Below are 14,401 nucleotides of genomic sequence, written 5' to 3'. Positions count from 1 at the left end.
TAGGAAAGTTCAAGTGAGCTAGTAGTTTTGCCCTAAAAGGAGTAAAGACTAACATTTTAGGTCAGCTGGATGGATATATACGATAATTATTTAGCACAAATAAATAACTTTCGTATTTGGGTAATTTTTAAGTTCTGCAAGTAAGTGTCTTAAATAAGTTAACATTTTAAACTTTCAACATGGATTAATGTCAAGATGAGGAAAATACAGGATGTACACACAAGAGATAGAACAAGAGTATAGTCACACAATCACTTGGGAAACTGATGTAGGAAAAACAGATCAAGGATAGGCTGGGGAATTTAATGAAACCCTATCTTAAAATTTTATTTACTTTAAAAAAAAAATGTATTTGGTGCAGGATCTCACTACACAGCTCAGACTCACAGTGATCCTCCTGTTTTTAGCCTCCCCAGCACTGGGATTACAGGTGTACACCACCGTGCCCACTCCTGGTAGCTGGCTCAGCATGCGGGGGGAGGGGGGTACAGTGGGACATGTAGTGTGGGGATCCAACCCCGGTCCCTGTGTTTGCCTAAGCAGGCGCTAAGCTACCTCGCCAGCTCGCCTCACTTAAAATTTTAAGAGGTCAGGGAACATAGTTCATCAGTAGAACACTTGCATAATATGCATGGTCAAGCCCTTGGGTTCAGTTCCCAGGTACCACAAAAACCAAAAACCAAAAGCACAGCAAACAAACCAAAAAAGTAAAAGATTCATCATTTGCTATCTAAAGGGAAGATTCACAAATTAATTTGCTGTTCTGGCAAAGTTATTAACTTGTCAGAGAAGAAACTTTTTCCAAGAATACAAAGACACAGTCTGAAGAAAATAGAGGGAGTTAAAATTTCTCTGACAGTCTGATTCTCAAACTCTGGCTCTTTAATTCTAGATCTCCTGAAGGTTTTTTTTTTTGGTTTTTTAACAGGATAGGCCTGACAATCCAAATGCATAAACCTGTATTTTCAGCATTACTTTAATAAACATTTTAAAATAAATATCCTTAAGAAAGTAATATTAACTTGGGAATACCCACCTTATTTAAAAATAAAATCATTTAATTTATACCTTCCTGCCTTAAGGAAGATTTGCAAGGCAAAACTGGTAATTTGTGATATAAAATAAAAAACATTCATTTCCACTACCACTGCTCAAATGCACATAATAAAAAGCCCATATTCTGGCTTCTTACATTTAGCTCAAAGAACAGAAAATTTATGTAATGTATACAGACCCAATCCACATCGATTCTGAAATAAACAAAAAATTTTTCCTAGTCAATGTACCTGATAAAAGCAACAGAGTATATTTGACTAATGATAATAACCTTACCTATCGGAGTCCAGAAAATACTAAGCAAAAATGTTATAAACCATGTGAGGACCTATTAGTTGTAAATTTCTTGAGTAAACATTTTATACATCTTTATATCCATCAGAATTTCTTGAACTGTGCTTTCAGAACACACGCTTTGGATCACCTTTTGGGACTCTAGATAACTAATTTAAAGGTTTATCAGGAGTCCTTGATTTCCAAAAGAATAAATACCAACATTTTTTTTAAAGCACCCATTTCTTATCACTTTTAAAGCAATAACGTACGAATAATAAAAAGAACTTACCAACTCTATCAGGGAGGACTTCGAGTGCAGAAACTCTTTCATCTTTATTAAGTTCTAGTCCATAAACACAGTCAAATCCATCGTATTTTATAAGATACAAAGAAGGATTTACGGGCACCTGGTCCAGGACAGTCCCCTTCCACTGGGTGACAGGGCCATTGCCCTCTCTCCACCCATGCTGGATCCTGCAGCCAACGATGTTCCGCCGGGGTTGGGACACAGGCTTGCTTGGCCCCACATTGCTCCGATGTTTTCTGTATTCACACACACAAGGTATTATTTCACAAGTATGTACACCTAGATCCAACACAACCACTGGCTAACATACCCTTTACAGACAATCCCAAGGAACATGCAAACTCCTGTGTGGCGTACTCCCACTTCAGGGGACTCAAGGTGCTCAGCTCCTACCCCCATCAATGGTGTTCACAGGTGAGGCCATGTCCAGCAACAAATATGTAACACGGTTCATTAGCAACAGGAGCTTGCTGGGTACCTGAACTGTGCACAGGCACAAAAAAAACACTCATCAACAGGAATGTAAGCCATACTCCCAAATACCAGTTTTTCAGTTTTCTCAGTTTTCCTTTAATTCAATTAACTAGGAATTGCCTGAGTTAAAGAAAAAAAGGTGATCAATAATAACTACACATGCACACACTTTATACAATGCTATGACTATTAATCCTAATATCTCAACCTCATTGGATTAAGAAACAGAAAATTAGTACAGCATACTTCTGGGTATATCTAGATGGGTCAATGGAGGCCTTGTCTCCTTGGTCTTGGGTAATGTATGCCCAAGAATTCCCTAAACATTCCTCTTTAGCACTGATCCTCTTGCTCTGCCTGGTCATTTTATCATCAGGTTGCCTTGGAGCTTGATGACCACATACTGAATCTCATGCAACTATATGCACTAAATTAAACCTTTTCTCTTTTTAAAAAGTTGGGGGTGTCAGGTATTGTGTCTCAGCAATAGGAGAACACAGAAAATTAGCACTATACAAGTGGGGGTCACTGCTATGGGACTGTACCTGATCCTGTGGTTTAAAAGCCTCTGGAATACTTTTCCTAGAGAAGTGAAGACAGTTTGAAGATTTAAACTAGAAGCATTAGATGGATTCTGATCAGAGCTTAAAAGACCAGAATGCTAACAGTAAAAGTCAGGTTCACGAAGTTCCTCGGGGAACAAGGATTCTACAGGCATTTAAATTAGAGGTGATACTCTGGCAGAAAATTCATCTATATTTTGCCCAGGTTCTAAGACTGCGAGGAGACCGATTTTAAGGGTGATGGACTAATCTGGTAGAAGAAATTTCAAGATAGGCTGTTGCATGGATACCCTTGGCTATTCTTAGTCAGATTTATATTAATTAGGAGCAAAAGACACAGGGAATTTTTTTGGAAAATCTGTTTGTTTTTTTGGTGGAACCGGGGATTGAACTCAGGCCCTTGTTGACCTATCTCCCCGGCCCTGGAAAATCTTAAATGATAGCCCACAGAGATCCATTTATACAGCTGGGGCCAAAGGAGGCATGGAAGTTAAAAAGATCAATACCACCAAAAACAAAGCAAATACTTTGTACAAGGACAAGAGAAAAGATGACTTGAGGCCATCTCAAGAATACACTAAACCCCATCCATGGCAGGCTGAAGGTTACAGAAGTATAAGACTTTCTCTTAAGACAATTGCTGGGGTGCTTGCTAGAGAAGGGGCTCCTATGGAATTGGTTTTCTAGGATTCATTTCACTCTGCTGGTCATCAAGGCACTCAGAGGTTGCTATGGCCAAGGGGACCTGGTAGTGTTTGAGCCGGTAGGTGACTGGCACTTCCCCTAAGATGCTAGTTTTATTGGCATACACAATATAACAGTTGTAGAGTTAAGAAAGTTCCCACCCAGATTTCAAAGGAAGGCCTGGAAGGCCAGGCAAGAAATACCCACGAGAGCAGTGCAAAAAGCTATGAGAATGATACTCCAGGAAATCAGAGGTGCTACTGCTGGGAAGGCTAGAAATTACAAACAAAGCCACTCCATGAGAGAGGTCATGTGGACTCCAACCACCAAGAACATAGGGCTAGGGCTGCCCATACTGTCTGGAACTCACATTGTGCCACGAGTCCCACGTGTCAGACACAGGGCAGCAGGGACTGTTCAGCTTGCTAGGTTTTAATCTTATTTCAATTCTGATTCTTTTCTGCTGCTCTTTCATAATGGCAGTGCTTATCCTATATATTGAACGTTGGGATTATACAGCTTACTCTTTATTTTTACAGAGGGTCACAGCTAAGACTTTATATTAAGCTGGACTTGAAAAATACTGGAACTATTGAGACTTTAGGGAAGAGACTATCGAGCTTCTGGCTATAAATGGGGTAGCTGTGATGTTAGATGAAATTACGAACTTGCTATTATCTTTAGGGATAAAGTATGGTTTAAGGCGATGTGTCTGGATGTGCAGTTGATAAGGGGTAGAGTGACTATTAGTCCTGATATGCCAATGTCACTGGATTAGGAAATATGTAGCAAATTAGGAAAGACACTCCTGTGGGAAGGCTGGTCATAGAGGAGTGGTCTTGAGTACCACATACCCAAATGTATTGCCCATTTCTTAGGTGTGGTTCCCCTGGCTCCAATGCCCACCACCATGAACTAATAAGCAGTGTTACTCTGCCTTGTCCTACACCATGGTTTCTGCTTTGGAGTGGGACGATCATCTAAATCTTTAGACTCTTCTAAAGCCATGAACCAAATTAAGCCTCCCCGCTATCAGGTATTGTGTCTCAGGGATAGGAAAGCAAACTAACACAGATAATTATTCAATCCTAAAAGAAATGTACAACTATTCCTTCTCAACTAGTACAACGGCCTAAAAATTCTCTTCTTGATTTATACAATGTGAATAAACTAGACTTTCACCTTTTACTAAAACTAGAGTTCAAGTTGACTTGTAACAATGTGATACCAGCATTACTTCTCTAAAACACATAATCTTACACAACTTATGACAAATATTTAATGAAGTACTACAAATTATTTGAAAGCTCCAACTACATTATTTCTTGAATATGAGCAACTGAAAAACTTATACATAATGTTTATAAACAATACATCAGCTCTTGACATCAGGGAAAAAAAACTTCATTTCACCTTGAAATCCAGAGATAAAGGATAACACTTGGCCTATACACAAACCGAAGGCCAAAACCAATCTGACAGATGCTGATATGTGCCAAGAGTAGAAAATGACTCAAGCAGACACAAATGCCATTCTCAGTTTTATGGATAAGATACTCTTGTTTGGTACACCATGAACACTATTTAACACCTGACATGCAACACAAATGAGTGGTTTTTTTTCCACTCCCCTCACCCCCCTGAACCGGGGATTGAACTCAGGCCCTTGCGCTTGCCAAGGAAGCGCATATTCCACTGAGCCATCTCCCTGGCCCCACAAATGAGTTTTTAAAAAACAATTTATCATAGGTTATAATATTTAACTATATATATTCTAAGTAGGAATAGTTTATTCTGGACCAATTACATAAATTCAGACAAATTAGGTATCTTGGAGGGATGGTAAAGGGGACTTCCTACAGATGTGGGGGGGGCATTAAAGCTAACAGGAAGTACTCATCCAGGAGGGAGCCTAGGATGGGTTAAGTGCAGGACTGTTAGGCCAGAAAACCATGCTGCTGCTTCTGCCCTCAGGGCACCAACTGAGAATAAAATCTTGAGCATAGTAGGAGTAGAAGGCAGAGGAAAGGAGGGGAAGTCCCAAAAAGCAAGTCTCAGAAAGGTGACAGAAATAGCTACTGGAGGGACTTCAGATGTCACAAGAAAACAACAGAGATCCTGGGATTGCTCCCATTCCCATGTAGATTAGCAGACTGAGGTGATGTACAGTAACAATGAACATTTAAATAGCTCTCAGGCAGCAGCCTCCAACCCACATGAACCAACTCCACATAACAAATCTCTTTTGTATTTATCTTCCTCTAGTGTTGTTTAGCTGGAAAACCCAAATATAGGAACATATACCAAAAATAGAAAAGTGTAGTAATAACATAGGTAAGACAAGTGAGAAAAGTCAAACAAGGCAAAGAAACAACTAGCAATCTGGGGAAAAACAGAGAAGAAATTAAATAAGAAGACTAAATAGAGGAACAAGAGAAAAATGACATGTGAGAAAAGTCAAACAAGGTAAAGAAACAACTAGCAATCTGGGGAAAAACAGAAAAGAGATTAAATAAGACGACTGAATAGAGGAACAAGAGAAAAATGACACCAAGGGAGCTTAAAAAGGAGGATGATGAAAAGAATACAGATGAAGCAAAAATGAATAGAGATGGTGACAGATAGAACATCTATATAATAGAACCTAAAATTAAAGAAATGGGGAAAAATACTAAAAATTGTAATTAAAAAAAAAAAAAAGATTCGTGGGCTAGAGAGATAGTTCAGCAGCATAAGCACCTGCCTGGCAAGCACAAGGTCCTGAGTCCGATCCCAGGTACCCCCCCCCCAAAAAAAAAAAAAAAATCCTACAATGAAACCAACAAATGCACCTACTAGGAAATCTAACCTAGAGTGATTGGTGCTAAGTCACATCTTCAATAAATGGATTTTAAAGGAAGTAGCACACTTTGGGCCTTCAAGCAAAAACAACAAATCATGTATAAAGAAAATCAGATTTTGGCAGCAACAATTTATGTCAGAAGATAATGGAGTAACAAGCTTAATGTTCTCAGGGGAAGAAAATGTAATCCAAGGATTTTATAATCAGCTACAAATTGTACATTGACCTCCAGGTATAAAGGTCCCAGATAAAACTTACAAATGTGTAAAAACACAAGGAATGCTGTTCTCACGAATGCCTCCTGAGGAAGCTATAAGCCCACATGCTTCAAACAATCAAGGGCTCATACAGAGGCTTCAGCACAGGACAGAGAGACACAACACATACACTTAATTATAGAACAAATGGTGGGGACAAGAGAACAAGAACACAGTTGCCACTCAATGCAGGAGCAGTAACTGGTGCCAACCCCTAAGCACACTCAAAATGACAAGCAGCCTGCTGTTGGCCGGAAGCCTTACCAACATACATAGTCAATTAAGTTTTATGTATATATTCTACATAATAGAAGACACACAAACCACGAGGGGTTTCTTTTATAGACACCCCTTACTTATTACAGTGCTCACAGGGAGAACTGGCATGGCCCCGGGATCTGAGTGTTGCTCACAACACTGGAGCCATGAAACAGCTATGATCACACAGTTAGGACTTGGTGCTAAACAGCTGCATTGTTCACTCTTCTTGCCACTGTGAATGAGACTGTGTACAGCTCTGTAACATGTGTGTAACTTTTCATAAAAATATCTGTGCATTTTATGGCAGCAAATGATAAGACTTTTGTGCATTCATGACATACCTTTATTCCCAAATTTTTTGGTATTTCTAAGCTACAAGTTCTTACTTCTAAGAATTTTTTTCAAATTGTTAAAAATCTTGCCCTGCTCAAACTCACATAAATGCAGCCATGCAGTTCATACTCCTGCTGATAAGGGTGAAGTGTACTGTGCATGCACTGGTTATCTGTTCTAACCTTACAGATTTAACACAACTGTAAAACCTAGAAGGGAAAAAAATTGTTCACAGTAAGTACTAGACATCTTTTAAAAAAGGAGTGAAAAATTCTGAATTTTTCCTAGACACCAAAAACAAGGTGCCAATCTTGTTAAAGGAGAAAAAAAGGCATAAAGCCTGAAGTCTGTAAGTCATTATTAACCAACACTCAGATCCCAAATAAAAATTTCTATACATTTTCAAGATTTCTAGAAATGTATAGTGACATACAAATGGCCTTTAAGGAAACAGTTGCAGACAACTGTATTTCTCTTTTAGAATATACTTCTCAGCACTACCTTTTTCTTCTTCAAATAAATACTTATCTTTTGTTGATTTTTGGGCAAAAATTCCAATACAAATTCCAATTCTTCTCTACAGGACCAGGCTTTCAGGTTTCCAGACCTCACTAAGGAAAGGATTCAACCAGATGTACCTCTTTGCAATTTACAAATAACCATTATTTCCAAAATGATAAGCAAATACAGCACTTCACCAGTATGTTAAGTAATCTTACATGTCAACCTGGCTATGCCACAGTACTCAGATAGTTGGTAAGCAACATCACAGGTGTCACCCATAAAGGTCTCTAAGCTGGAGTTGACATGCACACCTGTACGCTGTGAGCACACTGCCCGTGAGTCTTCGCTTCAGAGCTGCAGCACCACACTTTCCACTGGCCTGACCTGCCGAGTCTTGACTCACAGGTCCTACAAGCCGAGACAGCTGGGTGATGCAGTCTTTCTCACCTCCCTTGCACGTGTCCTCTCTACCCACTTTGTTTCTCTGGATAGTCTTGCCAGTCAGAGTGGGTTCTTGCCCAGATTCAAAGGCATAGAAGTTTCAGCCACTTTATTTTTAACAAAACCAAGAAGACTCAGCCAGAAACAATTTTTATTCAGCTGTTCATCCTTCCCACACTTATAGTTCCTCCTGACAATGGTTAACAGATGCCTCTAATCATATCTCAGAATAGCAGTTTCCATGCCAGCCAGCTCTGGGGATAGGAATGTGTGTCCTCCCTCCTTTAAGCACTATGGGTATCTCAGGTCCCCTCCCCAGGAGCTTGCTCAAAGTGACTCCAGTATCATCTATTTATTTGGGACACTAGGAACTGAACCAGCAGCCTCTCCAACTAAGCTGTATCCTTGATTCTTTTTCATTTTCAGATGTGTTTTTCCTAAGTCACTGGATTGCCTAGGCTAGCTTGAACTATAGCTTCTACTCTTTCAGCCTCCTGGGGTGCTGGGAATTACAGGTGTATGCCACCACACATAACCATTATCCCTTACCCTTTATTTTTGAAGATACACAATCCTTTTGGGGTGGATCTTACCTTTTCACCTTCTCTATTTAGTTATAATGACGGAAGTTCCCTTTCACCTAGTGAAGTTATCTGTAATCTTCCAGCAGTTACCTTTAATTTTGCAAGGATACTTTATTATACTTCCATTTTTCTACCAAAACCTAAAATTAATTAAAGCCTACACTATTTCTTAAAATCAACTGAACAAAAACACAAAGTTAAAAAAAAAAAAAATTAAAGTCATACTTGGCTACTTCTACTACATTACTGAATTTAGGTCTTTGATCCTAATCGTTTCCACTTCACTACTATCTTAAGAATTTCAGTTTGTGGTGTTTTATTTTTCTGAAACAGGGCCTTGTTGTCCTCAAACATACTATACAGACCAGGCTGGCATCAAACTCTTGATCCAACCACACCAAGCTTTATTTTAAGTGTACCAGGACTCAATTCAGGATGCCTGCTCCACTGAGCTACACCTCCAGTCCCACATCCAGTTTTAACAATAATTTCATTAAAGTACTGCTTTATTTAGAAATAAACAAGGAAGGTCTTTTCTTCCCTCAATATCGTCATGTATTTTATCTTTTTTTCTAAATATATCCTGTTAACTAAGATACAGTTCAAAGATATTCTAAGATTCTTGCAAGCCAAAAAATATATATTACTTTGCCCTCATCTTTGAACTGCCAAGGTATACAAGCAGGCCAAAAATATGTTCCATATCAATAGTTGAGCTGAACAATAATTTTCTTCTTTCACACAGGGCTATAAGTATTAGATACGAATTTGATCCTTGTCCCTTTGTGGGGAATCTGTTTTTCTTTATGAATTGCTTGTAGAATTTGTTGTTCTTAGATTTTCAAATGTCACCAGGCTTTTTGACACATTTACATTATTCACCACTACAACCTGGTCCACTCTAAAAGGAGGTGAAAAATTAATTTTTTCTTTCATTCCGTATTAGAGTCATATTAAATGCTAGCACCTTTGGCTTAATCTACCAAGTGTGCCCTCGCACCTTTTTTTTTTTTTTTTTTGGTTTATTTAAGACAGGGTCTTGCCATGTAATTCAGGCTGTCCTTGAGTTCACTTTGTAGTCCAGGCTGGTCTCAAACTCTCAATAATCCTCCCAGCTATTCTTTTCATTCTTAAGAATTCTAAATCCAATTGTTCAAAAGTGGGTACAATTCTTACTTTCGGCTTATCTAATAAATGTTTTACATGACATTTTCCTCCCCTTCCGAACCCCCCCTTTTTTTTTGCAGAACCAGGAATTGAACTCAGGCCCCTGCAGTTGCCAGGGAAGCACTTATTCCACTGAGTCATCTCCCCGGCCTGATCAGTGACCTTCTTTCACTGTCTTACAAGTTCCTTAGCTCTCTGATGGTTGTGGTGTTCATACTCATAGATACAGATTGAGACTGAGTTCACTCTGTAGTTATAGTGTATTATCCTCAGCCTAAGTTAAGAGTTCCTGGTTACCACACCACACAGGTTCTTGGGACAGAAGCTAAGTCCAGGCAGCACCCAAGAAGCAAGCAGTGACTCCAAGAGGAGGGGAGCAAAGCCCAACACATGCACTCCAATGCCAAATCCACCTCACCCTTAATGACCGAAGACTGTGCTTAACCAATTACCTATATAGCCTTTCCTATCTCAGACCCTGGCAGTCTTCTATAAGGATCAACTCTGAATGCTCACTCTGTATAAGTCATCTTTTACAGCACTTAGGTTCTTCACTTCAGCATATAGTTTTGGTATAATGTCTTCCCACCTGCTTTATCTAGTAACTTCTCAGTGCCCTGGTCTGCAAAATAGGATGACCTATCTACATTAGCAACAAAAACAACAAATGTTGAAATTTTACTGCAAATCATGGTACAGTGCCATTTTCTATTTACTTACAGAAGAGATCCAACCTTCATTCTAAGTGAATGATCTGGCAGCATACATCCAAAGCCTTACCCCTGCAGTATCCATATCTCCATGAATGCACATCTAGGAATTTGCACATCTAGGAATTTACAGAAAGAAACTGATGGACATGCAAAAAAAAAAAAAAAGAAAAAGAAAGAAAGAAAAGGAAAAAAAAAGATATAGCTAACAGATGAAATGCAAAATAAAAAATAATTCAATATGCCAGGTGTGGTGGCACATGCCTATAATCCCAGCACTCAGGAAGCTGAGGCAGGCAGATCACTATGAGTTCAAGGTGAGCCTGGGCTACATAGTCCAAAGTCAGCCTGATTTACACAGACAGGCCATGTTTTATTAAAAAAAAAAAAAAAAAAAGCAATAGACTCCACTGATTAATTATATATTCCTAGAATGAATTAACCTTGTCACTATTAAGTTAAGGAAATGTTAGACTTTTAAAAACACATAACATTAAAAATTGCATGAAAATAATTTTAAATATTTAAAATATACATTAAATTGTTAAAAGCTAAGATCATTGGACGATGGTATTTAAAATAGCTTAATTTTCTTCCTCTGATGGTGTTCTCACATTTTTCTACAATGCTATTTGACTTCTAAAGTAAGACAAATAGTTTTAATTTACTAATAACCTGATACAAGAAGCTATATATAAAAGCGGATTGACTTATTCTAATGACCTAGAATCATTAGGTCATTAGACCCACTGAGAAGTGTATAAGCTGCCCAACTCACCCAACTCAATGGCCAATTCAAATCAGAATCATGTATTTAATTTGTTGTCTTTTTTTTTGGGGGGGGGGTTAAGAACAATTCTACTTTTAGAATATCATGCTATTAGTTCCAAAAAAACTAAAATACTGGAAAGACTAACTTTGTATTTGAGTTGTTCATATTTAATGAACAACTCAAATACAAAGTTAGTCTTTCCACCAAAAACGCTGAGGGTACACATGGATAGTAATTAAATAACACACTATTCACTAAACACATTCCTGACAGCCATAACTTGCACATTTCCCTGCCAGTCAGCTCTGATTTGAATTGGCCGTTGAGTTAGGTGAGTTGGGCAGCTTGTACACTTCTCAGTGGGTCTTTGATTCCAATAATGGAAAGCAATGTATTGACTTAGCCCACCAGATGCCATCATATTGCAGTTCCTTAAGGTAAACATTAAAATGGTACAAGAAATTATAATGACTTACTTGTGGTACATACAATACAGTGGTTGTAAATGGGTATCATATCCACTGGTAGTAGGGTACTCATAAGACTTCCATGTTAAAATTTAGGTAATTAGTTACTGATAAACTATTAACCCATGAAGAGATGCCACGGGTACAAATGACTAGAAAATAATTTCACTCTATTAAAGCTTATTTAGCATCAATAAGAAATGCATGTTTTAAAAAAATGCATGTAATGGAGCCGGGGAGATGGCTCAGTAGAATAAGCACTTGCCTGGCAAGCACAAGGGTCTGAGTTCAATCCCCGGTTCTGCCAAAAAATAAAAAATAAAAAATGCATGTAAGCGGGGCAAACCAGATAGCTCAGCAGATTAAAGTGCCTGCTTAGACAGATGCAGGGGCCAGGGGTTCAATCATTGGCCTGCTGTGCTGGCCCTGCCCCTGAGGCACACTGAGAGACGACTGAGACTGGGCGCAAACCTGTAATCCCAGCACCTGGGAGGCTGAAAAACAGGAAAGATCACTAAGAGTCTGATCTGTGTAGTGAGACCCCATAGATCCTGTATTAAATACATTAAAAAATAAATAAATAAATAACTAAATAAAAATGCACGTAAACCATATGGATAATGTTACAGAAAATTATCTGGCAGACATCATAGTGCACGCCTGATATCCCAGCACTTGGGAGGCTGAGGCAGGCAGATCACTGTGAGTTCCAGGCCAGCCTACATTATACTGCAATAGTCTCAAAAAGCCATTATCAAACAAAAAGCCTTGGAAGAAATGGGTGCCACTGTGGCCACAAAAAAACCTGAACAAACAGCACCACTGGAGTAGTGGTATCATGCAAGATCCCCCAAGAAAAGCTGAACACATTATGCCATTTTGCAAACACTACACAATTCAGCTACCATTACACATAAAATGTTTTAAAGAAATTCAAATATAAATTTAATGAAATAAATTTGTTGATAATTGTAGTAATTTTAATCTATATGAACAGTATGAGAATTTCTATTTGCGCAGTAATTATTCAAACTAAAGCAACCAGATTCAGGCAATTTATAGATGTTTTATTAATTTAATAAAATAAATTAGAACCATTTGTACAAGGCGCTGAGGACACAGCCACACATATACCACCAGTGATTCACAAAAGGGGAATGTGTCAAAACAGAACCATGCTTTCAATTACGGGGCCCTGAATGTATAAGCTACTCAGCAGCCAAAATTAACAAGTTAGTGCAAGGGTGACAAATGCAATGGGTGTGGTGACACACGCCCGTAGTATAAGCACTCTGTGAGAGGCATGAGGATCACAAGTTGGGGTCTAGCCCTGGCAATTCTGCAACTTAGCAAGATGCTGTGTCAAAAATCTAAATGAAATTGGGTTGGGGAAGATAGCCTGACAATCTAAGTGACTGCCTGGCAAGCGCAAGGACCTGGTTTCAATCCCTGGTACCACATGTCATGCCAGACCCAGAATCTGGGCACAGTGCTGGCCCTGAAACTGGGTGTGGAGGTGCATGTCTGTAATCCCAGTGCTGGGGAGGCTGAGATGGGAGGATCACAACAAGTCCAAGCTGCACAGTGAGAACCTGAACCAACCAACCAACCAACCAACCAACCAACCAACCAACCAACCAAATAAATAACTAACTTTAAAAAAATTTAGAAAAAGGCTGGGTACTGTACTTCCGATTTGATTTGAAACTGTCTCATTGCTATCTGTTTATCAATAAAACTTTGAAGAAGAAAAAAAAAAAAGGCTGGGTAATGTCAACACCATGGCACATTTAGATGTCCGCACCAAGCATTATCCAGTCTACATGTCTGTGACTGAAATAACCCATTTTTCAGATTAAGACAACAAAGCATGCACCTCAAGAGAATATGATGTAGCAGTTAATACATGCTCTAGAATGAGAATGTGCTGTTTTTGAGTTATAGACATAATCTATGATTAGGACCATGGACAAGTTAATCTCCTTAGCATCGGTTTCTTCCACCAAGGGCCCACGGTTTCTACTTGACAGGGATGGCACAAAAACTACAGGAAACAACATAAGGGATAACAAAGAAGAGTCAAAGACATTCTCTGTCAGTGATTAGTACTTGTGTCTCACAAAGTGGGAAAAAAAATTGTTGGGAACAGATCTATTTTTTGATTACTAGATTCCAGTCTACAATGGTCCCTCACTTATGGAGGTTATGTTCCTGACATCCCCATAAGTGAAAATCAGCTAAGTAGCAACATCATATTTATTTTAGTATTTTATATATTTTAAGGCTTCAGAAACCCCTACCACACTTTTAAAAACACTAATATTCATAACCATTTTCTAAACTTGCAAACCTACATAATTTTAACATATGTATACTATATGATACTGCAAAATCCCATGATATAGCAAAAAATCTGCAATAAATAATTTAGATTAATATTTTTTGAAAACCCACAAAACAGTGAGTTTGTAAAAGTTGAACCGCAAAATAGTGAGGGACCACTGTACTTTCTTAATGTAAATTAGTGAAAACATACCACAACCCAGCTAACCTTTATGACAGTCTCTTCAAATGGAAGGCTAGGGGGCTGGGTAGATGGTTCAGTGGAATAAACGCTTCCCTGGCAAGCGCAAGGGCCTGAGTTCAATTAAAAAAAAAAAAAAAAGGCTTTTTAAAATAAAAATAAAAATACAGTACTGCATA

General features: G+C 38.6%; 1 protein-coding gene across 1 annotated transcript in view; it reads right to left on the bottom strand.

Moving 5' to 3' along the window:
* Spin1 (spindlin 1) overlaps positions 1-14,401 on the bottom strand; it is a gene marked incomplete at its 3' end in the record, with an annotated part of 52,473 nt that overhangs the window by 25,480 nt on the left and 12,592 nt on the right. Inside the window, exon 3 of the mRNA XM_023704220.1 lies at positions 1,795-1,875. Coding sequence (XP_023559988.1) covers positions 1,795-1,875 — 81 coding nt within the window. The remainder of the gene's footprint in view (positions 1-1,794; positions 1,876-14,401) is intronic.

Source organism: Octodon degus, unplaced genomic scaffold (assembly GCF_000260255.1).
Source record: "Octodon degus isolate 3935 unplaced genomic scaffold, OctDeg1.0 scaffold00192, whole genome shotgun sequence".
In the NCBI taxonomy this organism is placed as follows: domain Eukaryota; kingdom Metazoa; phylum Chordata; class Mammalia; order Rodentia; family Octodontidae; genus Octodon; species Octodon degus.
The sequence above is the reverse complement of the archived record's forward strand: the minus strand, read 5'-3'. Positions and strand labels throughout refer to the sequence as shown.